General features: G+C 37.3%; 2 protein-coding genes across 2 annotated transcripts in view; one reads left to right on the forward strand and one right to left on the reverse strand.

Annotated features, from left to right (window-relative positions):
• The window catches only part of LOC133768605 (atherin-like), a 50912-nt gene extending 29975 nt beyond the window's left edge, over nt 1–20937 (forward strand). The window contains exon 3 of the mRNA XM_062203293.1: nt 20380–20937. The gene's annotated coding sequence lies outside the window, so the exon portion shown is untranslated. The remainder of the gene's footprint in view (nt 1–20379) is intronic.
• The window catches only part of LEMD3 (LEM domain containing 3), a 79627-nt gene continuing 67089 nt past the window's right edge, over nt 12713–25250 (reverse strand). The window contains exons 5-13 of the mRNA XM_062203291.1: nt 23232–23311; nt 23004–23149; nt 20835–20936; nt 20622–20724; nt 19511–19689; nt 16979–17060; nt 15259–15364; nt 15083–15161; nt 12713–14871 (exon numbers count right to left, since the gene is read on the reverse strand). Of these exons, the coding sequence (XP_062059275.1) occupies nt 14708–14871; nt 15083–15161; nt 15259–15364; nt 16979–17060; nt 19511–19689; nt 20622–20724; nt 20835–20936; nt 23004–23149; nt 23232–23311 (1041 nt within the window). The 3' untranslated portion in view covers nt 12713–14707. The remainder of the gene's footprint in view (nt 14872–15082; nt 15162–15258; nt 15365–16978; nt 17061–19510; nt 19690–20621; nt 20725–20834; nt 20937–23003; nt 23150–23231; nt 23312–25250) is intronic.

Genomic DNA, 25250 nt, shown 5'->3' on the forward strand with positions numbered 1-25250 from the left:
TTCAAGTCCTGGCTACTTGGCTTCTGATACAGCTCACAGATAATGTTCCTGGGAAAGCAACAGAAGATGGCCCAAGTGCCTGGGCCCTAGTCACCCAGTTGGGAGACCTGAACGGTGTTCTACGCTACTGGCTTTGGTCTGGACCAGCCCCAACCATCACAGTTGTTTGCAGAATGAACCAAGAGATGGACGATCTTTCTCTCTCTCTGTTTCTCCCTCTCTCTTGCCCTCTGCCTTTCAAATAAATAAATCTTACAGAAAAAAAAATCAAAGAAAAATCAAAGAAAAGACATTTAACAAAATGACAGAAGTTTTTCTTCATCAATAATTACCTTGGATGTAAATGGACTAAATTCCCCAATCAAAATATAAAGATTGGGTACATAGACACACCACCCTCCCCAAAAAAGAGACAACAATATTCCGCCTCCAAGAAATTCATTTCACCTTTAAGGGCATACCAATTAAAAGTGAAGAATGGAAAACCATTCTTTCCAAATGGAAACCAAGAAGAACATGGGTAGTTTTATTAGGTAACAGAATAAGAGAAAAATAGTAAAATTAGACAAAGAAGGTCATTGTACAATGATAGAGGGGTCAATTCATCAGAAGGATTTAACAATTATAAATATGTATATCCAACCTAAATGTAAAAAGCAAATATTAATAAATCTGAAGGAAGAGATGGACTCTACTACACTAATAGGGGACTTCAACACCACACTTCCAAACATGGACAGATCACCCAGACAGAAAATCAATAATGAAATTCTGGAATTAAACTACACATTAGATCAATTAACTCTAGCAGACACATAGAACAATTTACCCAACAGCATCAGAATATTCACTTTTCTCAAGGACACATAGAACATTCTCCAGGACAGATCACACAATAGTTTTAACAAATTGAAGAAGACTGAAATCATATGTAGTCTTTTTTTCTAATCACAGTAGTATGGAACTAAAAATTAGTTTGTTTAACAAGAGGAATTTTGGAAAATTCACAAATATGTGGACATTAAACATGGTCCTAAAAAACCAATGAGTCAAAAAAACTTTAAAGGGGCCGGTGCTGTGGCATAGCAGGTGAAGCCACCACCTGCAGTGCTGGCATCCCTTACGGGTGCCTGTTTGAGGCCCGGCTCTTCCACTTCTGATCCAGCTCTCTGCTATGGCCTGGGAAAGCAGTAAAAGATGGCCCACGTCCTTGGGCACCTGCACCTGCATGGGAGACTGGGAAAAAGCTCCTGGCTCCTAGCTCGTGGCTTCAGATTGGCCCAGCTCCAGCTGTTGCGGCCATTTGAGGAGAGAATCAGTGGATGAAAGACTTCTCTGTCTTTGCCTCTGCCTCTCTGTAACTCTTCCTTTCAAATAATAAATCTTTAAAAAAATTAAAAGGTAAATTTAAAAATACCTTGAGGAAAATTAAAATGGAAACACTATGTAACAAAACTTACAGGATGCAGCAAAAGAAGTTATAGAAGGGAAATTTATAGCATTTAATGCCTACATCATAAAAGAAGAAAGTTCCCGAACAACCTCATGCTTCATTTCAAGGAACTAGTGAAAGTGAAAATGAACCTCAGAGTTAGCAGAAGGAAAGAAGTGATAAAGATCAGAGCACAAATAACTGAAATGGACTAAAAAAATATTTTCTTAAAAAAGAAACATAATCTTTAACGACATTAAGAAAAAGAGAAGACTCCAATAAAATCAGAAATACGGTAGGTGATTACTCTAGAGGTTAAGATGATAGTTAAGACACCCAAGTTCCACATCAGAAATGTCTGAGTTCATATGTGCCTCACGTTCTGGCTCTTGGCTTCAGCTCCCTGTCAATGGCTTAATTTGCTGCCATCATCAGGGAGACCTGGATTGAGTTCCCAGCCCCTAGTTTCAGCCCCACCCAGTCCCAGTCATTGCTGGCATCTGAATAGTGAACCTGCAAGTGGGAACTCATTCAGTTTGTCTCTCTCTCCCAAATAAATAAAAATTAAACCAAAAAAAACCCAAACCCAAACTTATAGCATAGAAATACAAAGGATAAGAAGAGACTACTATAAATAACTGCATTTCAACTAATTTGATAATCTAGACGATATGGATAAATTCCTAGATTCACATAAGCTATTAAGACTGAATCATAAAGAAACACAAAATCTGAACAGCGCAATAAGGAGTGACAGACTGATCAGTAATAGAAACCTCTCATCAAAGAAAAGTCTGAACTTGATAGCCTCCCTGTTGAATTCTACCAAACATTTAAAACAGAATTACTAATACCAATCCTTCTCAAACTCTTCGGGGGAAAAAAAAAAATTTCAAGAGGAAGGAAAACTTTCAAGCTAATTTTCCAAGGCCAGCGTGATACTGATAGGAAAGCCAGATAAGGACACTACAAGAAAAAAAAAAAAATAGGGCGGGATTACAAGATGGCAGAATAGGGAAGGGCATAGTGCTCTAGGCTGGGGGTAAATAGTAAACAAACAAAAAAAAATGTGGAGGAAGTACATTCTCAGAGGAGAGTTAGAGAGAAAAGCCCAGTGGAAATTCTACAGAAAGAAGAGAAAGACTGGATTTGGTGTGGAAGGTGCGGACATGCAGCATGTACAAGGACACAACACATGACCCCAGCAGCCAAGAGCTGGAGAAAGCACCAGCTTTAGAGTGAGGTGAGATAGATTGCAGCAGCTCATGCCACTGGTGATAAAGGCAGAGGGAGAGCATGGCGAGAGTTCAGCCAGGAGCCCTAAGGGAGATAGCGTATGGGCTGACCCAGTGAAAAAAAAGGGGCACATTGCTCTCTCCCTATCCTCCCCACAATCGCACCTACCAACTGGCTGAGAGGGCAGGTGCCACCTTTTCCTAAGCAGCAGCTAAGGAAGCTCTGTGCGCACACCCGGAATAAGATGACCGGAATAAGATGCAATCTTGTCAGTGGTAGTAGGGGCAGCAGCTCAGGTGTGCACACCTGGCAAAAAGCAACATTGCAAAACAAGTGGGGGCTGCGGGCAGTGGCTCTTGTGCACCATTGTGACCCAGATTCTACCAGAGGGGAAAGAAATCTGCATTCCCCATGGACTTTGAGTCAAGCTGGGAGGATTGACAAGGAGCTGGGCACCCAAGTAGGACTGTGAGGTGCCCAGCATCTCAATATATCAGACTCCAGGGCTGAAACCACCTTGGCAGAGCATCCACAGGTTGCTGGCTCTGGGAAAATCTCTGCCTCTCTGTGGACAGGACAGGATAGCGGGGCAGAGTTGATCTTCTGCACTCCACAACTGTGGGAACTCTGTGACTGCATTAGACGGCACAGGGTATAGCTGGACCTCTGCGCAATCCCGTGAGCAGCTCCACACGCTCAGAGCTCCCTGATTGCCTGGGGTAGGTCACTGCAATGAGATCCATGCTGACATTAAGGACTGCACAGATCCTTTATGCAATTCATAGGCAGCATATATGAGTATTGTATGCACAGTGGGCTAACACCTGGGTATTGATCACCTTGGAAGAGAGGAGGGGAAGGTGTGATTACGCCAACAGAAGTGATCATATCCTTCTTCCTGCTAAAAAGAGATCTACCACACTAACTTGGGTGTCACCCTGGACACTCACTCCACCCTGCAGCACTGACCAGAGCACCCTGGCCACATCCAGCACACGCGTCTGTGTATTCACTGAAAAACCTGACACTCCACTAAGCCAGAGAGCTACAGTTCAAAGATAAAAGCCAACAGAGGAAAAACCAACAGGTAGTTCCATAAATGCCTAAAAATAAATGCAGAAATTCAACAAGAATAAGGAAGACAATATGACCCTCCCCAAAAGGAACACTTCAATTTAGAATGTGAAAATTAAGACATTGATGGAATGCTTGAAACAAAATTCAAAAGATTAATCACAATTACTCAGAAGCAATAAGCAAATTCAGGAATTAAAGAAATCCATGCATGACAAGAATGAAGAATTTTCCTATGAAATTCACTTTTGAAGAAAATTCAAAATGAAACATTAGAAATGAAGAATTCAACATGTGAAATAAAAATACAGTGGAAAGTCTTAAGAACACACTTGGTGAGACAGAAGAAAGAATATTCAAGCTAGAAGATAAATCTTTGGAAAATTTCCAGTCAGACTTAAAAAAAAGAATTAGAAAAATTAAAAACAGTGTTGATATTTATGGGATACTTACTATCAAATGACTCAATATATGGGTCTTAGGAGTTCCTAAAAGTGTTGAGAAAGAGAATGGATTAGAAGGCCTATTCAGTGAAATAATTAAAGAAAATTTCCCTAATTTGGAGAAAGGGATGTCCAAGTACATGAGGCACACAAAACTCCTTATAGACATGACCTGGATATATTTACCATGACACATTGTAGTCAAACTTTCAACAGTAAAACAAAGAGATTCTAAAATGTGCATGAGAGAAATGCTTGATTACTTAAAGAGGATCTCCAATTACAGTGGATTTCACATCAGAAACCCTATAGTCTAGGAGAGACAAAGTCCAGGTATTAAGAGAAAAAAACCTGTTGACCTAGAATACTGCACGCTGCAAAGCTCTCATTTATGAATGTAGGTGAAATAAAGATCTGTCATAACAGAAATTGAAAGAATCTGTCACCGCTTATCCAGCCTTATAAAAGATGCTTAAGAATGTGCTACACACAGAAACAGTCATTATTATAAAAGAATGTGAAGGCAGAAAATCTCCCAGTAAAAGTACAAAATAAGGGGTCAGCACTGTGGCATAGTAGGCTAAGCCTCTGCCTGCAGTGCCGGCATCCCATGTGGGTGCCGGCTTGAGTCCTGTTTGCTCCTGTTCCAATCCAGCTCTCTGCTATGGCCTGGGAAAGCAGTAGGGAATGGCGCAACTGCTTTGGCCCCTGTACACACATGGGAGACCTAGAAGTTCCTGGGCCCTGGCTTCAGATCAGCCCAGATCTGGCCATTGCCGCCATTTGGGGAGTGGAACAGCATTTGAATGGAAGACCTTTTTCTCGTCTTTCCTTGTCTTTAACTCTCTCAAATAAATAAAAATCTTAAAAAAGGTTTTGTTTTTTTTTTTTTTAATTATGGGCCAGTGCTAAGGCGCAGTCACCTAAGCCTCCAACCTGTGGTGCTGGCATCTCATTTTGGTGCCAGTTTGAGTCCCTGCTCCACTTCTGAACTAGCTTCCTGCTAATGGCCTGGAAGAGCAACAGATGGCCCAAGTGCTTGGGCCCCTGCATCTACATGGGAGACCCAGAGGAAGCTCCTGGCTCTGGAATGACGCAACTCTGACCGTTGTGGCCAATTGGGGAGTGAACTAGTGGATGGAAGACCTTTCTCTCTCTCTGCCTCTCCTTCTCTCTCTGTGTAACTTTGACTTTCAAATAAATAAATCTTTAAAAAAAAAAAAAAGTAGATTCCAGAGCAAAAATATCTACCAGGAGTGAAGTCCCTTTTCATAATAATAAAGGGATCAAAAGATCAAGAGAATTTAACAATTGTAAGTGTACCTAAAAGCAGGACTTCAAATTACATGACACAAAAGCTGACAGAACTGCAAGAAGAAATAGACAAATCCGCAATTGTAATTAGATTTCAATACCCCTGCATAAGAAGGACTCTAATACAATGAAATCAGAAATCAAAAGGAAAAAGGCCTCTGAAAAATCCCCAAGTTATGAGAAAAAAACAACCCTTACTCTTACAGGATTTATAGTATATATAAATATATATATATATAATATAGTATGTCCAGGGATACAGTTGATAAATATATTTTCAGTTAGTAATAAACTACATTAAGAAAATAAAAGAGTAATTTAAGAGAGTTCAGTAAATTAAAAGAGTGCTCTGGGAAGTGATGAGGTGTGAGCTGAAACTTGAGTAAGGAGGAACAAGTCATACAATATGTAAGCCCAGAACAGTGTTCCAAGCAGAGACAGCAGCCAAGTATGAAGGTGAAAAGCTAAGAAGCTTATTAGAGAAACAGAAAGAGAAGATTGCTGTGGCTGGAGAAACTAAGGGAAATATGATAGGATAAATATCAGTAAATGCAGAATCAAGTGTGAAAGAGGCAAGCAGTTCAATTTAGCTGGAACACATGCAGCTACCTGGGTGAGGACTGGAATTTAATTAGAAAGGTATAGGTTGGTATAGACCTACACTGTCAAAATGATAGCCACTGGCTTCATGTGGCTATTTGGGAGTACTTAAAATGCAGCTACAACTGAAGGATTCACATTTTAATTTATGAAATTAATAACCTGTTTTGAGTACGTTGGCAAGTAATTGGCTATGTAAATTTATTGTCTCAACTGCAGATTTATAAAACTTAACTATAAATGAGGTATTTCCAATGGAAATAGCAGTATCTGAATTAAGACAAGCTATAAGAAAGATGACGAACTGTACAGATTTCCTATACCCTAGGGTTAGCCTGGCTATAAGTATGTATGTATGTATGTGTATATATATACATATATACACACATGCATAAATATGTATATATACTCTAGATATATGTACATATACATACATTCTAGATTTCAAAGCATGTAAAATAACTCATTAACATGCTTGATTACATTATATGTTCTAAATATGTAAGGTTAAATAAAATGTATTAAAAAGGATCCGGCTGAAAAGCCCATGAGAGTATTTCAGGCATGGAAAGTCAAGACACTCTGTAAAAAAAAAAAAAAAAAAAAAAAAAAAAAACAAGACCTAAATGAAAGATCTCCGCGAGTGAGATCCAAGTGGAAAGAACAGGTCATCAAAGAAGGAGGTACCTTTCTCTGAAGGGAGGAGAGAACTTCCACTTTGACTATGACCTTGTCTAAATATGGTAAGAGTGAACTCAAAAGGCTTCCATAGCTTTGGCAACTCATGACAAGAGCCTAGGGTGATTACTGATGCCATAAACAAGAGTGTTGTCAATTTGTTAAGTCAACAACAGGAGTCACTGTGCACTTACTCCTCATGTAGGATCTCTGTCCTTAATGTGCTGTACAGTGTGATTTAATGCTATAACTAGTACTCAAACAGTATTTTTCACTTTGTGTTTCTATGTGGGTGCAAACTGTTGAAATCTTTACTTAATATATACTAAACTGATCTTCTGTATATAAAGAGAATTGAAAATGAATCTTAATGTGAATGGAAGGGGAGAGGGAGTGGGAGTTGGGAGGGTTGCGGGTGGGAGGGAAGTTATGGGGGGGAAAGCCATTGTAATCCATAAACTGTACTTTGGAAATTTATATGCATTAAATAAGTTAAAAAAATGATTAGGACACCCCCATAACACAAGCATGATGTATACAGCTTATTTGTATGATATTTAGAAGTAAATGTTATTACCAACCCTACTTGTATTTTTTTTTTTTTTTTTTGGACAGGCAGAGTGGATAGTGAGAGAGAGAGAAAGATCTTCCTTCTTCCTTTTTGCCACTGGTTCACCCTCTAATGGCTCCTGCGGCCGGTGCATCTCGCTGATCCGAAGCCAGGAGCCAGGTGCTTCTCCTGGTCTCCCATGCGGGTGCAGGGCCCAAGGACTTGGGCCATCCTCCACTGCCTTCCCGGGCCATAGCAGAGAGCTGGCCTGGAAGAGGGGCAACCGGGATAGAATCCGGCGCCCCAACCAGGACTAGAACCCGGTGTGCCGGCGCCGCAAGGCAGAGGACTAGCCTGTTAAGCCACAGCGCTGGCCCCTACTTGTATTTTTTTCAATCCATTTGAATGTGTATCATTAACTTAGGCTACTTTTATAACCAGAATTTTACTTCAACATGTGATTTGAAATAAGTAGATAGAATTGTTTTCATGTCACCTCTTTTAAGAAGACATCATTGTGGAGTCCTAAATAAAAAACCTGCTTCCATTGTCCAAAAAAAAAAGGTATCTTTTTTTTTCCCAAGGATTTACTTATTTGAAAGGTAGAACAAAGACATAGATTGTCTATAGGCTAGTTGATCTTCAAATGCTCACAACAGCTGGGGCCGAACCATGTTGAAGACAGAAGCCCAGGACTCCATCCATGTCTCCCATGTGGGTGGCAGGGACCCAAATGCCTTAGTAGGAAGCTGGATCAGAAGTGGAGTTAAACTTAAACCAGCACTGATATGGGATGTATGAGTTGCTGAGAGTCTTAACCTGCTGCACCACAATGTCTGCTCCATGGTTTTAACTTTAATGTGGCCATTAGAAAATTTTTAATTATACATGGCTCACATATTCATATTTCCATTGAACACTGGTCTAAATAAAGTCAGGCTTTGAATGTCAACTTGAATTTGGCTACTATTCAACAGGAAATAAAGTCACTGAGGGACAGTGCTGTGGTGCAGCAGGTTAAAGCTTGGGCCTGCAGCACCAGCATCCCCTATGGGCGCCAGCTCAAGTCCTGGGCTGCTCCACTTCCAATCCAGTTCCCTGCTAACACGCTTGGGAAAGAAGTAGAGGTTGGTCCAAGTGTTCGGGCCCTTGTACCCACATGGGACACTGGGAAGAAGCTCCTGGTTCCTGACTTCAGATCGGTTCAACTCCAGCAGTTGTGGCCATTTGGGGAGTGAACCAGTAAATGCATTGGTTCACCCTCCAATGGCCGCCACGCCGCGCTGATCCGAAGGCAGGAGCCAGGTGCTTCTCCTGGTCTCCCATGGGGTGCAGGGCCCAAACACTTGGGCCATCCTGCACTGTACTCCCAGGCCACAGCAGAGAGCTGGCCTGGGAAGAGGGGCAACCGGGACAGAATCCGGCGTCCCGACTGGGACTAGAACCCGGTGTGCCGGCGCCACAGGCGGAGGATTAGCCTATTGAGCCACAGCGCTGGCCTAGCTAACTCTTTCAAATAAATAAATCTGTTTAAAAAAATCACTGAAATATCAAAACTCATTAATAACTTTTTGGTAAAGGTTTGTAAAGGAAAGTATTTCAACAATGGGAAATACAAAACTAGGCCTGCCCTTTAAAAGTTATATTTTCCAATCAAATCAAGAGCAATAATGAAGTCACTAAGGAAACAACTGGCTTTCAGGCAGGTGAAGACTTGACTATAGTTACACAAGCTATGTAATAAAAAGCCTCACTCAAGTTTTTCATTTTGAGTGTATGACAAAACATTTAAATATAGTCCACAAGTTTATAGGCACAGGCTTTCTAGATCTATCCAACATCTCATTTCTCTACAAACCAGGAAAATTTCTAATCAACATTAAAGAATCACAGACAATATCAGAACATCACATAAGTTTAACAATTCTGCTTCTTGGAGGGACAGATTGGCATTTTGTCCTATTCCTGCAATAAGCCACAACTTAGGGGATGTCATCACCATCAACCAGCCATGTTAGATTTTCACTTTTTTTTTAAATTTTTTTATTTTTTTATTTTTGACAGGCAGAGTGGACAGTGAGAGAGAGAGAGAGAGAAAGGTCTTCCTTTTGCCGTTGGTTCACCCTCCAATGGCCGCCGCGGTAGCGCGCTGCGGCTGGCGCACCGCGCTGTTCCGATGGCAGGAGCCAGGTGCTTCTCCTGGTCTCCCATGGGGTGCAGAGCCCAAGGACTTGGGCCATCCTCCACTGCACTCCCTGGCCACAGCAGAGAGCTGGCCTGGAAGAGGGGCAACCGGGACAGGATCGGTGCCCCGACCGGGACTAGAACCCGGTGTGCCGGCGCTGCAAGGCGGAGGATTAGCCTGTTGAGCCACGGCGCCGGCCAGATTTTCACTTTAACTTTGCAACATCCACAGATCTTTCCAAGTTCTACTTTAAAAAAAAAATTTTTTTTTTTTTTCATTTATTTGAAAGGCAGAACTACAGAGAGGGAGAGACAGAGATCTTCCACTTTCTAGTCCATTCCTCAAATAGCCACAATGGCAGGGGTGAGGCCAGGAACCTGGGAACTCCAACTGGGACTGCCATGTGGGTGGCAGGGGCCCAAGTACGTGGGCCATCTTCTGTTGCTTTCTCATGCACATTAGCAAGGAGATGGATCAGAAGAGTAGCCAGGACTGGAACCGGCACTCACATAGGATGCATGTCATAGGTGGCAGCTTAACCAGCTGCACCAAAATATCATCCCCTTTATTATTTCAAATCTTCCCTTCTACCATACCCACCCTAAATTTACATCTAGGGCCACACAGCTAAATATGATAGGATGCAAATCAAGCTAAAAAATTTTTTTTAAGATTTAAAAAAATTACTTGAAAGACAGAGAGAGAAAGAGAGAGAGAGAAAGGACAGAGATTCTATCCACTGTTTCACCCCCACTCCCACCCCTGCTGAATACAAGTGCCTGGTACTCCATCTGGGTCTCCCTCATTGGGTAGCAGGGACCCAAGTAGTTGGGCCATCATCTGCTGGGTCAGAAACAGAGACTTGAACCAGCACTCTGATATGGGATGCAGGGGTCCCAAACTGTGACTTTAATCTGCTGCACCACAACGCCCACCCTGATAGTAATCTCAATTACTAACTCTAAACTCCAGATTCTCTCCGGGTCATCTAGCCCACTTTCAGGATTTTAATTACCACAACTGTACCTCTAGTTCAGGTCATTCTCAAATTTCCCCAGAACTGTAAATACACTCACCTGAACAATCCATGAGCATTGCATAAACAGAATATCCCAATTCAATTTATCATCTTTCCTATCCAATCTGTTCCTTATCAGTTACTATTTAAATGCCGAGATTTTAGATTCCCCATACTAGAAATTTAGACATCAATTTCTCTCATACTATCCAATTAATCATCTTTCCCATTTTCTCAAATATTCTTCTAATTATTTCCCTATTCCTCATTCCCTATTCTCCCTTTAACAATCAATATCTAAACTTCATAATGTAACAGAGTTGCATGATATGACCACTGCCTATCTTTCCTGTATTTGTTTTGATCAGATGATATAATTGCTTTAAACAGTGATTCAGCTATAATAAACTCCTTGTAGCTTATTCATAAACTAGGAACAATCTGTCTTTGTTCATGTGCTTTCCATAAGTAGACTGGCCTCATTTCACTTTCAGTAATGTGTGCAACAACCATCCACAGAAAGAAAAGGAAATCTAAGACACAGGTTTTAATGGTATTAAAACCTAAGAATGAGCAAAATTACTTCTATCATCATGATGTACTTTTAGCCATAACTTTTCCCAATAGGGCTTAAAGCCCAAGAGAATTGCATCCTAAACATTATTTCTTTAGACCTCGACCTGTTTTATAACTATACTGTTCTTAAGTACCTGTTTTTGAGTATCCTTCCCAAAAGAGTTACTGCCAAATTCTGCTTGATTTAGCATCCTCTGATGAACCATCTGGAAGAAGTGATTTCCCAACATAAGTCTAGGAAAAAAGGGTGAAGAGCCATGTAGGTGACCTAAAACAATTTGATGTCACTGGGAGCAGGGAGTGAGAGTAGCAAAATATATCTTACTAAAGGGAGTGTTCTGGGGATATGACACATCTAACTACTATTCACATGGAATCATAACTTGTCATTCAAATTACAAACACAAGGAAAATGTAATGAAATCCAATATCAGGCTTCATTAATCCAAGATATTCAGGAATTTACACACCAATGAATATGCATAATGATTTTATAATGACAAGGCTCACTACACTTTTTTAAATACATTAACTTTTAGCCTCATCACAAAACAGAAGCTCTCCTAAGAGTTGAAGATTTTTCATTTCATCCATACTAATTAAGAGGTACTGGGCCAGCCCGGTGGCTCAACAGGCTAATCCTCCGCCTAGCAGCGCCGGCACACTGGGTTCTAGTCCCAATCGGGGCGCCAGATTCTGTCCCGGTTGCCCCTCTTCCAGGCCAGCTCTCTGCTATGGCCCAGGAGTGCAGTGGAGGATGGCCCAAGTGCTTGGGCCTTGTACCCCATGGGAGACCAAGAGAAGCACCTGGCTCCTGCCTTCGGATCAGCGCAGTGCGCTGACCGCAGCGCGCCGGCCGCGGCGGCCATTGGAGGGTGAACCAACGGCAAAAAGGAAGACCTTTCTGTCTCTCTCTCACTGTCCACTCTGCCTGTCAAAAAAAAAAAAAAAAAAAAAAAAGGTACTGAGTAAATATTAAACTAAATTAACAATGACTCAAAACTCCTTCTACTTACTGCTCTCACACTGTATTTTCCACACTATCTTTTAACTTATTTGCCCTCTGTACTTCCTCTAGACTGTGACCATCCTGAGGACTGGAACATGTGTTTTTCATTTTCATATTCCCAACACATGACACTGCCTGGCGTTTGTTAGCAATTGCTAAGTCTACCACATGACTGACTAATCAAGTCCTCTTTTTACTTGATTAAAACATCAAAAAATCTAAACCAATGCTAGTCAAAGTAGCTAGGCCAAGAATATTTTGTTCATGGTTTATGAGGAGACAGAGTTTGAGCCAGAATATGTAAAAACAACAACAAAATGCTTTTTAAAGAAAGCCTTTCTATAAAAAGTGTCTAGATGTACTAAACAGTGCTTAGTGATGCAGCTGATTTATATTCTTGCTCTACTTTGATCCAAACACTAAAAGAATGACATTGAGGAAAGGATGGTTAAAATTAACTCCAGGGTCTTCACCCATCTTTATGAACATACACATATTCACTGATCCCGAAATAAAATAAAACAAAGGCACCTATTCTCACTGGTAAGAAATAAAGACACGGAGCACTTTAAAAAGTTGTTTAAAAGTCAAGACACATTAAAAAAAAAACTAATAAAATTTTAATTAGAATTTTTTTCCTTTTTTTTTAAACAGGACAAATAACAGATTACATCAAACTTCAGAACTTCTCAAATATCTAGTTATTATACACATTCCCATCTGTCTTGCTGGGAGGAATCTTGGCTGGCTTAACAGCTGCAGGTAAAATAAGCTGTATAATAGCATATATTACAATAATAAATGTACAATGTTTACATGAAATATGTTTTAGAAGCAAGAAAAAGATGCATCTGCATCAAAAGGTGACCTTTTAAAATGCCACATTTACTTTTTACATTCACTCTTGCAATAGGTTACAAGATGGGGTCACTAAGCTCAGATAAATCACTATGATGCACATAAAATACAGAAAGATTGGTTATTTTATATATTATATATATTTATATTTTCACACATTAGCATCTGAGACATAAACTGAGAATTTAAAATTTATTCTCTTCAGATAACAAATCATTTTTAATTCTTCATAAACATGGTGCCCACAAAAGCACACAGGTAAGGCACAATAGGGTTTTTCTGTTACAGAATAGTGTGCATCATGTTTACTTAACCAGAAAACGTGCATTATCTGTGCAAGTTCATGCTGCAAACCCAACACATATACAACATAACAAAAAGGAAACAGAGCTTTAAACAAAATACAAAATAGGTACAATTCCAGCTGTTTCACATATTCATTTGGACTAACAATGATATACCAACAGGTTATTTGTTTTAAAGACCAATTGTTAGATTTCAGAAGTGCTTTGCTCAGCAACTATTCTAATCTGAAATCATAAACAGTAATAAATGAACTTTACAGAAACCAAATTAAACACTGAGGCACAAAGATCATTTGTGCATTTACCACCTTGCAAACTTTCTTGACCCAAAATTCCAAGTATAATTTGCCTAATACAATTTACTGCAACAATGTGCCCTGTTTTAAACTTAACATTTAAGTGGGGAGCTAACATTTTATTAAATTATAAATAGACTAGGAAAATGATTTAATCCCAATAGTACTATGTCACAGACCTAGTATTTATAATAAATAGTTTTTCACAAAATATTTTTCCAATATCTGCCAATTGCTTCTTTATTGCTTACATAAATTTGAGTCAATTACAACTGGTATCAGAACTTTCACACAAAATCATACTCAGACATTTTCATATAAAACCTATAAAAGATATTTTAAACTTGTTTCTAATACTTCCAGGTGTTTGGCTGTTTGATCTATGTAATAGTACAGCCATATGTATATATGTGTGTACACTTATATACACACACATATATACACACATATATATATACATACATTAGATTATGAATAAAATAGAAGGCTTATTTTACTGCTTTAATGCAGACATCCTCACAAGACTTACTTTCTCCAACACCAGCATTTATACATATATACAAAAGCCAGTTTTAAGTACATGTACATCCACTTACACATATATGTAACCACTAAACCCAAATTAATACTCCCATATTCCAGCTGTAGCAAATGAATCTCTTACAAGCAATAGAAACCTAAAGTTAAACTGGGAAATTAACACTTTTACAACATTGGCCCATAAGGAACTATGCAGGTGACTGTATACAAAAATTCACAACATTAGTTCACTAGAAATTATGGAAATACAAATAGCCTCTTCACCATGCTTTTGTGTGGTTATCCAAATACTTCTGGTGCAAAAATATAACCACATCTGAAATGCTTAATAAAGTTAATGTTCCTCATGCAAAACTTTATAAATGCACTGGCTTAACTGAGCTCCAAAGACTGAATAAAACAATTATTCTACCTACTCAGTATTGCTGCCTCACTGTTAAATCCCTTTGAAGCCTTAAGATTTCTGGAACATTCCAACAGAACTGTATTCATCAATAAAACTATTACATACAAAAGCATTTAAAAAGGAAGATGGGAAGCCAAACAGGATTTTCTTATTGTAAATAACAGTCCTAGGAGTGAAGAGAGTCTTTTCAGGAACCACCTTGAGAATTGGCTAGGCCAGTCCGAAGACGAAGATGAGACATAGAGTTCATATGTTTATTTGATGGCTTCAAGGGAGTGTTGCAAGTAAGAGCTTGGGGAAAGCGATGGTGATATCTATCTAGTCGTAAATATTTTACTGTAACCAATTTCCCTGTTGTAAGATAAAAATAATATTTTAGATCTATAAAACTGTGCTCAACATTTGCAGAAAATTAACTAGAGTAAAATACACATGAACATAAAACACTAAATTATCTAAAATTATTAGTTGAAAAATGCAAGCCTAAAATTCTTTTTTGGTATAGTTTAACATAACATCACAATTACTTTTTAAAAATATTTGTAACACTCAAAATTCTTACCATCAAACCAAGAGCCATGCAATGCCTTAAAAGCCTTGCCAGCATATTCTGGAGATAGACATTTAACATAGACACAACCCTGTGATATAAAAGAAAAAAAAAAAAAAAAAAAAGAAAGTCTTAGTTTAGTAACAACAAATTCAAAACGTGGAATTCAATACTAAAAGTCACTTTACCTCCCGGGAATTTTTGTCAACTGCAATGTGAACAATGCCATCATTATCACTGCATTTTTCTAAAATTGCTTCTTGAATTGCCAAATGCCACTGATCCCCTATTTCCCTAAAAATTAATGAAAACAGAAGTCAACAACCATAATCCTACTCAGTAAAAAGTCTTGTCTTAACATATATTCTACTAGAATTAGTATAACTTGAAAATCACATATTGCTAAAATTAGTAGTAAATTAATGCTTGTTGAGTAACACTTATGTGGATTTTAAGGGGAAAAAAAAAATCAGTATTCAGAAGTCTCAGTCCTTATCTCACTTTCCAGTGAAAGAGTACACAGGTGAGACCATAAAGGATTAGCCTACCACAGTAGAACAAGAGTTGCATTTATTTTTAAAATCCTATGTACTTGCAGTTCTTTTTCTTTCTAGACTAGTATAAACAAGTACTTAAAATGCTGTAAATTCATTAAGGTTGCAGAAGCTGTAACAGATATTATTTCCTTTATAATATTTTCAAGTTCCTAAACTTTAAAATCAAGAGTCTATATCTTAGGTAACAAAATATTGGTTTGGCATTGATCCTTAATCCTAAAGCATGAGGTAAGCTCACAACAGGGGCACTACCACATTGTTAATTATATTTCTCTCTGTAAAATAAGTGGTGCAAGTGTGTATGCACTAACAGTTGTTCCCCTACATTTCCAATTTTGTTGTCCTTTATTAGGCATCTTATCATATCAATTATTTCTGAAATAAATGAACTATTAGATGGAACTCAGGAATATTTTATATGTAATGAAATTTATACTGCCAGGATTTAGAACAGTAAAATATGATTTGTCATATCTTGGACAGATAAGCATTGGCCTCTAGGAAGCTAATTTTAAAAAATTATTATAGATTCGAGGGCAGTAACTTCTGACTGTACTATTCTCTGGATGTATGTGTTGCTGCAATTATACAGCAAAAAGTTTATCAAATATTACACTGCCACATAGAGAAAAAGATGTATACATCTTTAGGAAATTTTTTTATAATTAGAGATTGAAAGCATTTAAAAACAGGTATTCTGGGGGGCAGATATTTGACATGGCAGTTAAAATGCCACTTGGAATGCCAACATTCCAATTCAGAGTGCCTGGTCAAGTTCCAGTTCCTTTACTTCTGACCTGGGTTCCTACCAGTGAGCATCCTGGAAGGCAGCATATAATGGCTCAAGTACTCCCTGACACCCACACAGGAGAGACCTGGGATAAGCTCTGTGGTCATAGCTCCAGCGGGCTTAGTCCTGGCTGCTGCAGGCATTTAGAGAGTAAACCAGAGGATAGAAATTCTCTATTTCTGTCTAGCTGCTATCAAATAAAATGAAAAATGAATTTAAAATCTATATTGCCTACTGAGGCAAAAATGTTAGTCATTGTGTTTAACATGACTTATATACTTAATAGAGGGTATTGTTTGCCACTGTATTATTACTATTATTAAGGTACTTTAAGTATTTATCTGCTTTGAGGAGTAACAGTGAATACATTTTATAAATCTTTATACATCTGTGTCTTTGCTTAGAATTGAACAAAATAAAACAGAAAAACATAACGTTCCTGTAGTTAGAAATTCAGAAGGAAAATGGATTTTCAGTTATAGACACAGTACTGTTAGACTATCATGCATTTTTCATGCATTTATTTCAAATAAAATTTGTACCCCTAATCATAATACTTACATAACTGGATCAAACATATTTCGAATCTTTAGACACGGTGTCAAACTATTTGGTGGTGAATTTCTTCTATCTAAATGAAATGCTATAAAAAACAAATTAGTTTTACTATTTGTCACTGTTTCATTTTGTTGAAAGCTATTCATTCAGTTAATTAAAAAAATATTCATTGTGTGCCTTTATTATGAGCCAGACTCCTATGTTAAACATTAAGATGAATAAAACAGTCACTACCATCACAGAGTTACAGCTTAGTGGAACAGACAGATAAGCAGTCCCATTCAAGAAATTATAATTGTGGTAAGTCCTAAGAAAGAAGACTATAGAATACTGTAAAGTAATTTCACCTAGACTGGGGATATCACATAAGACTTTCCAAAGGTGAAATTTATGCTGGACATGAAATAATAAAATTAGTAGGGAGAAAAGAGCTGTGAAGGACATATCAAGCAGAGTAGATATTGTCTACACAGCCCCTGAGGCAAGAAGAAACTTGATATATTCAAGTTACTAAAAGCTAGCCAGTGTGACTGGATTGGGAAGAACAGAAAGAAAAACCTGAAGATGTTATTTTATCTGGGACCATGTAAGCCACATTAAAGTATTTTTAAAATTTATTTATTTATCTGAAAGTCAGAGTTACACAGAGGGAGAGGGAGAGATGGAGAGAGAGAGAGAGAGAGAGAGATGGAAAGAGAGAGAGAGAGAGACGGTGTGTGTGTGTGTGTGGGGGGGTCTTCCATCTGCTGGTTCACTTCCAAAATGACCGCAATGGCCAGAACTGCGCGGATCTGAAGCCAGGGGCCAGGAGCCTCCTCCGGGTCTCCCACATGGGTGCAGGGGCCCATGGACTTGGGCCATCTTCTACTGCTTTCCCAGGCCACAGCAGAGAACTGGATTGGAAGTGGAGCAGCCGGGACTCAAATTGGCGTCCATATGGGATGCCGGCACTGCAGGCGGTGGCTTTACTCACTATGCCACAGAGCCGGCCCCACATTAAAGTATTTTAATAGAAAAAAACAGAAGTGTTCTGAGGAGAGGAATAATATGATGAGATTTATCTAAAAATTAAAATTAAAAATATACTGTTATATGGATAATCAATTAGACAGAGGCAGAAGTGAATGAATGTGAGATCAGCTAGAATAAAATCATTAGTAAAGTTGTTCAAAAGGGAGATGAAAATGATGTGGATAGGACAGGCCACAGCGCAGATGGAAAGTAGACAGAATCAGGGTTTGTTATGCAGTAGATCTGACAGGACCTGTTTAAAGACTGGACAAAGGGTTGAGTAAGGGAAAGATTAAGGATGACTCCCAGATTTAAGGCAGAACCAAATTACAAAGGGTATTTGGTTACTCTGGGAAGAGAAGACATCCAGTTAGTGCATATGTTGGACATGTGGTACCTGTCAACATATATACAGTAATGAAATCACAGCACGAGATTGAGAGAAAGAGAACGAGAAAGGAAATTAGCCTTGGGAAATTCCAACACCTAGAGGTCCAGGAAAAGAAGAAAATCTGAAGAAAAAAAACAATGACTGAGGAAAGTCAGCAGTAGGAGAAAAATCAGATGAAAGTGGCATCCCCAAGGCCCAAAGAAGAGTTTCAAGGAGGGCTCAGTTGTCAAACACTGTCAAGAGGCTAAATAAAATAAAAAATTCTTGGTTTTCAGTTTCATAGATGGTTCTATGTGCGTTTTAAAGTAGAAACAGTTTATCATTAGTGTAATCTTCTGTAACATCAAAGTACCATATTTATGCCATGATTAAAGAAGTCTTGTTTGAGCTTTCTAAAAGTGAAAATTGGAACAAAATAAAGAAAATGACTGGATTCTTTAACTGCAATTAACATTTTACTTACCTTTTCCACTAATACTATGTTTAACACACATTGATTAAACATGTTTTCATAGAAAAAAGAATTTACTATTCACAATTTTCTGATATATTGTTTCTGCTTTTCTATTCAGAGGAGGTTTGGGTATACAGGGTAATCAGTGCTCAAAGCTCCTCATAAACATATATATATGCTTTTGAAACTATGTAGATATTAAGAAAAATATGGAAAGATATCCACAAATGTTATGGGTGTAGGTAGGGGAGGAGTGTTATACAAGAAGAGAAAGGCAAGGAAAAACTGAAGACGAGCAATCAAAAGTCATAATCACACTTACATATGTAATACACGTTATGAAGATTTATGTTATATATATATGTAACAAATACTAGTTTTACTTGCAAAGAGAAATTATATGAAAAGAATCCAGTTAAATCTACAACAATAAGTTGCTTTAAGTGAAAAAGGCAAGATCAAAGGACTGTTAAGAAAAACAATTTAAGCTTATATTAGTAAGGACACAAGTGTGGAAGGATAAGTAAGAACCTAACACTGATTCCTTTTATGAATGGAACTGCAAAGGGAGCTGTGCCTTCATATACTTTTGAATTCTCCTGGTTCATTTACATACATATGAATTTTGTTTTAAAAAATTAAAAGAAAATTACTTTTTTTTTTGTTTAAAAATACATACCTTGACCTTGCCATACTTTAGAAGGTATTACTAATATTTTGTCACAGGATGCAGAAGGTTGGATCCATCGCCAAACTAGAAAATCTGCACCACCTATCCTCCGAGTTTCTGTTCGAACTCTAGACTCATTAGCAGCAAGGAAGTCAACAGCTCTATCCCAGACCTTCTTCATTTTTTTCCTATTGCATGAACAAAATGACAAATTTACTATCATCTTGTCACCTTTCTGAAATGTAACTCAAGTAACATTTACTGCTAACTCTTGCTGTTCTTTCACTACTAACAGAGATTGTTCAAAATAAATCTAGATGCCTATACATCACCTTAGATTTACTTCCTTTTCAAACTCCAAAGGTAAAGCATGAACACCTCTATTTTTTCCCCAAAAAACTTCCCTTAGCATAATGCTGGGGTTAAGAATGCTAACGTAGGTGCCGATGTCGTGGCATGGTGGGTAAAGCTGCTGCCTGCAATGATGGCATCCTGTATGGGCACCAGTTCAAGTCCTGGCTGCTCCACTTCCATCCAGCTCCCTGAGAAAAAAGCGGAAGATGGCCCAAGTCCTTGGGCCCCTGCCACCCACGTGGAAGACCTGGAAGAGGCTCCTGGCTTTGGTCTGGCCCAGCCCTAACCATTGCGGCTATGTGAGGAGTGAACCAGTGGATGGAAGCTCTGTCTCTGTCTCTCCTTCTCTCTGTAACTCTGCCTTTCAATTAAATAATAAATATTTAATAAAAATTTTTTAAAAAGAATGCTAATTTATAATACTGCCATCTTTTATATTAAGTTATTCTAAAATTTTTATTGTAAAAACTTCATTATTAAATAAGCATTTTAAAACATTAGTTTACTGTTTGTCTCTTTATCAGGATGAAATTAAAGGACATAAGATGGAGGCTGACAACAAAGCATCAAGATATACAGGAATGAGAATGATTTAGAAACCTAGTTTTCTATTATGCCACTCAAAATAAGGGAAATAGAATTTTGAAAGAGAGTAAAGTAAAAAATAAATAAATCAATACAATAGAACAGGTCTACCTGAGAAGGGTCAGCATTCTCAAAATATTTTTTGCAGAAGACCCCTACATTCTGATCTATTTCAACATACCTGTCATGAGGTTGTATTAAGGAATCCTGTACATGTGGAATAGGCATGTAAGGTTGTAAATCTTTATTTTCTTGGCAAGCTTCATTATGACTTCGTAGAACATCTGAAAATAAATCAAACAAACCTACAAATCAATCAATTACTTGATATCATTGCAGTTTATGATACAATGAAATGTTCTAGAAATAGTTGAGATTTGTACAAAAACCATACCTATAATCTTTACCACCATATCATACATTTGCCTTGTTTCCTCTTCCTCTTTTGTCCAGCGGTATTTCATGTAACGCAGAACAATGCAAACCATCGCTACACCTGCAACATTCATACATTTCACGTTCTAAAAACTGCAGTTTTTATAGTAATCATTTTAACTTCTAAACTCAGTTGAATTAGCTACATGGCTAAAACCACATACAATAATTTCATATTAAACATTTTTCCAGAGTTTTATTTCTCTCTAGAAAAAAATTCCTTTCATTATGTTCACAAATAAACATTTAAATTTTAAGCTACTTTTTAAAAATAAACTATGTTTGACAAGCTTTTTCCTTTGAAGCATTAAACCACTAAGAAAATGAGTCTCGTAAGACTAAACACTGCAGACTTTGTGATGTATCAGGTTAAGAGCCTGGAATCTCTTCTGCTTCCAGTTTCCTGTTGATGTGCATCTTGGGAGGCAACCCGAATGGAGTTCCCTGTTCCTGGCTTCATCCTGGTGCAGCCCCCATTTTGCAGGACACGTTGGAGAGTGAACCAACAGCTGGAAACTCTCTCTCTCTCTCCTCCCTCCCTCCATTCTTCCCTCCCTGTCAATCTGCCTTTCAAATAAATTTAATAAATAAATATTAAAAAAGAGAACTAAACATACTAATTCTTTACATAAACTGAATTATTTTTAAATGACCATGAAAGGAAAAAAGAAGAGTGACTAGCTCCTAAATTCCTATTATCATTCAAAAACTTGTGAAATCTAGTAGCTTCAATGAAAATTTTAATTCAGGTAAGCTGTATTTTCAAAACTTTTAGTGAGCTTAATTTATAATATATATATATGTCTTTTTAAAAATATTTTTTCTTTTTCTTTACTTGAAAGGCAGAGTTACAGGGGTGGAGGATTTGGGGGTGGGGGGGGCTCCTCCATCTGCTGGTTTACTCCCTAGTGACCGTAACAGCTGGGGCTGGGCTGGGCCAAAGTCAAGAGCCTAGAACTCTTTCAAGGAGTCTTCCATGTACATGGAAGGGGTCCAAGCACTTGGGCCATCTTCTGTTTTCTCAGGCACATCAGGAGGGAGTTGGATCAGAAGTGGAGCAGCCAAGACTTGAATCAGCACTTATACAAGATGCACAGTGGACAGCTTAACCTGCTACGCCACTATGCTGGCCCATATAATCTTTTACTATTTTAAAAATAAGCTAGTCTCAAAAAGACAAATATCATGGCTGGCGCCTTGGCTCATTTGGCTAATCCTCCGCCTGTGGCGTCAGCATCCCAGGTTCTAGTCCCAGTCGGGACGCCAGATTCTGTCCCAGTTGCTCCTCTTCCAGTCCAGCTCTCTACTGTGGCCCAGGAAGGCAGTGGAGGATGGCCCAAGTGCTTGGGCCCTGCACCTGCATGGGAGACCAGGAGGAAGCACCTGGCTTTGGATCGATGCAGTGCACCGGCTGTAGCGGCCTTTTGGGGAATGAACCAATGGAAAAGGAAGACCTTTCTCTCTCTAACTCTGCCTGTCAAAAAAAAAAAAAAAAAAAAAAAAGACAAATATCATATGTTTTCTCTGATATGTGGTAGTCAATATGGAATACCAAAAAATGTATAGGAACGAAATGGTCATTTTGGGGTTTTTAGCCCTTGGTCTTTCTACTTTTTACTTGTTGCATATTATGATTAGTGGCAAATTAAGCCTGTGAATACAAAATGGATTAAAATTATGGCTTTGCAAAAACAGATGAAGAGGGGAGGGAGAGGCAGACTGGGGGGAAGAAGGGGAGTGAAGGGAGTGTGGTTGTCTTCTTGCATCTGGACCTATTGGAATTTGTAACTTTTTATATTAATAAAAATTTTTTAAAAAATAAGCTAAGCTTTCATATTTTCCAGTGTTATTTTCTAAAGTAGCTTTCTATGTATACACTAATTATATATGCTTTGTCTGTGACAGTCTTGATGACAAAGTTTTATCACCAGCTCTTCCTATATTACTTTTATCTAAGCCCTTACATTGTCATTTTAAGAACTCAACACTTTTATTTAGTGAAGATCTAGGGGGCAATTTATATGCCACTCATCTCAGAAGTGAATTCTTAACTTTGGCATTTAGGGAAATACAGACGCACAAAAATTATAGATTGAAGTGTACCTCCTTTCTTTTTCTAACAACTTACCAAAACATAACAACAATAATCTGTGGGTGACGGTAATAAAAGCACGTCGAAATCGACACCAGAAAGACATCTGCGGTCTTGTGGATTGTAAAAATTGCACGTCAGTTATATTTGTCAATTCTTCCATGGGGCCATAGCCAACACACCTATTTTAAAATAATTAAGGTTTAGTTTAAAGTCAAAAATCACTTCTTACAGTAAAACATTTTGAAAGAGGAAATTCTTTACCTTATTCCAACATCTTTTCCATTTTCTAAAATCCACTGTAATGAGGTGTTAAATATATCTTCATATTCAGGACCTAAATCCTAACAAAAAATATAGAGAGAAAATAAGTAACTTACTAGTCTTACGATTTCATATTCATTTGACTATTTATGTAAGCTGTCCTGTAAATCATACACACTATTGTAACATTTTTATTTGAACTATAACAAACTAAAAAAATATTAATTCAGTACACAAAATTAAAGAGGAAAATAAATCATTATTTCACTTGTTCAATATAACCACTGTCAATATTTTGCTTTATTTTTTGTTTTGTATTTCTTATATTACAGATTTGAGAAGGTTTTTATTTAATTTTAAGTGCCATTGTGATAAAAGACAATGAACTACTTTTTAAAAATGCAGCACTATTTAGATATGAACAAATAACAAACTAATCAGACTTGGATGTTTCAAAACATTTTCTCAAAAAGTAGATAACCTGAGTCCATCAACTTAAAAAATCCTGTATTATTGATGATAAAATTCAAACTTTCAAGTGTAAGGGTATGTGTATTTATTTTTCAAATTGAAACATTAAAAATAAGAGCACCACATTATATACATTGTTCTTCTAATTGATTTTTTTTTTCATGAAACAAAGTATTTTGTCAATATCAGGACACAACCCCAAATTTCTTCAGCAAACTAGTATTTTATTGTATATTTACTCTCTACTTTAATAAATTGCTTATTAATAAACATCCTTAAAATTTTTTTTTTATTCAGCAAATATTTTAAGAGTATACTATGTGCCAAATACTGTTTTAGGACTAGAGATACAGCACAATATGAAACAAACTTTCCTGTACTCAAAGACCTTACAATCTACTAGAAATTATGTCTTTATATAAGTCATTTTTATAAATCCCATAAAAATTTTCTAAGAGGTAACTTTGTATTTTATCAACAGATTCTTCAACAGCATTGGAAATTACAAAGTTTTCATTTTAGCTGCATAGTTCACTTCCTAATATGAACCTGTAGAGTTAATTTAGTAAATCAAACTGGCAAATATAATTAGAAAAGTTTAACAAACCACAACTAAACTTTCAGTGTATCATTCCTTATATGAGACTACTACCAGGATTTTTAGGATGATGAAGATAGACATAAGCTCTCTTATTTTTTTAAAGCATGATTGTTTAACACAGCACTTACTAATACAAAAAACACTGCAGTCAATGTTATATATTCAGTAATTGAGAAATGGCTTATATATTATAAACTTAGAAATAATCATGATGGAAATTTAGCCTCCACTTTAAAAAGTATAATTGTACTATTCAATTTTACACATAATTATAAAAGATATATATCAGCAAAAGCTAGAATATTTTGAGGACATCAGCTATTTTTATTTTAGTTTATTTTAAAATGCTTTGCAATAAAATTATACAAATGAATTTCAGGCAATTACGCTCAAATGTTAGACACTCTAGAAATTATTTTGTGCATGAAAATAAAACAGAATTCATGTCCACTTGTTTTAAGTTAGAGAAACAAGTTCTGAACATATAAAGGACATCAAGAAAACATACTCCTGAATACAGTGCATGGATCAGAATTAGAAAAAGCACTAACCACATAGAACTTTGAACCTCTACAAAGCAAGAATAATATGGGTTATCCTTGGAGCTGAAATATTACTGTTTATTCTTCTTTATAATATTATTCCTTAGTATAGGCTTTTAATTAAAAAGGATTCTATATTCATTTAGTTTCTTTCATGATGCCAGGTAACTATCATTTAGTTTCTTTCAAAGACTGTATTCATCAAAGACATGGCAATTATAAAACTTATCAAAGACACATGTACTATATAGCACACTTCAAAGATATGTATATTTTTAAAAATTAATGAAATACATACACTGTACTTGTTTCTGTTTATACTCATGCTCTTCTACTTGTATTACTGTAATTCAGTTTTATTATTACATGCATTACTACATATAGGACTAGACTGATACAGTATAG

This window comes from Lepus europaeus, chromosome 10 (genome assembly GCF_033115175.1).
Source record: "Lepus europaeus isolate LE1 chromosome 10, mLepTim1.pri, whole genome shotgun sequence".
NCBI lineage: Eukaryota > Metazoa > Chordata > Mammalia > Lagomorpha > Leporidae > Lepus > Lepus europaeus.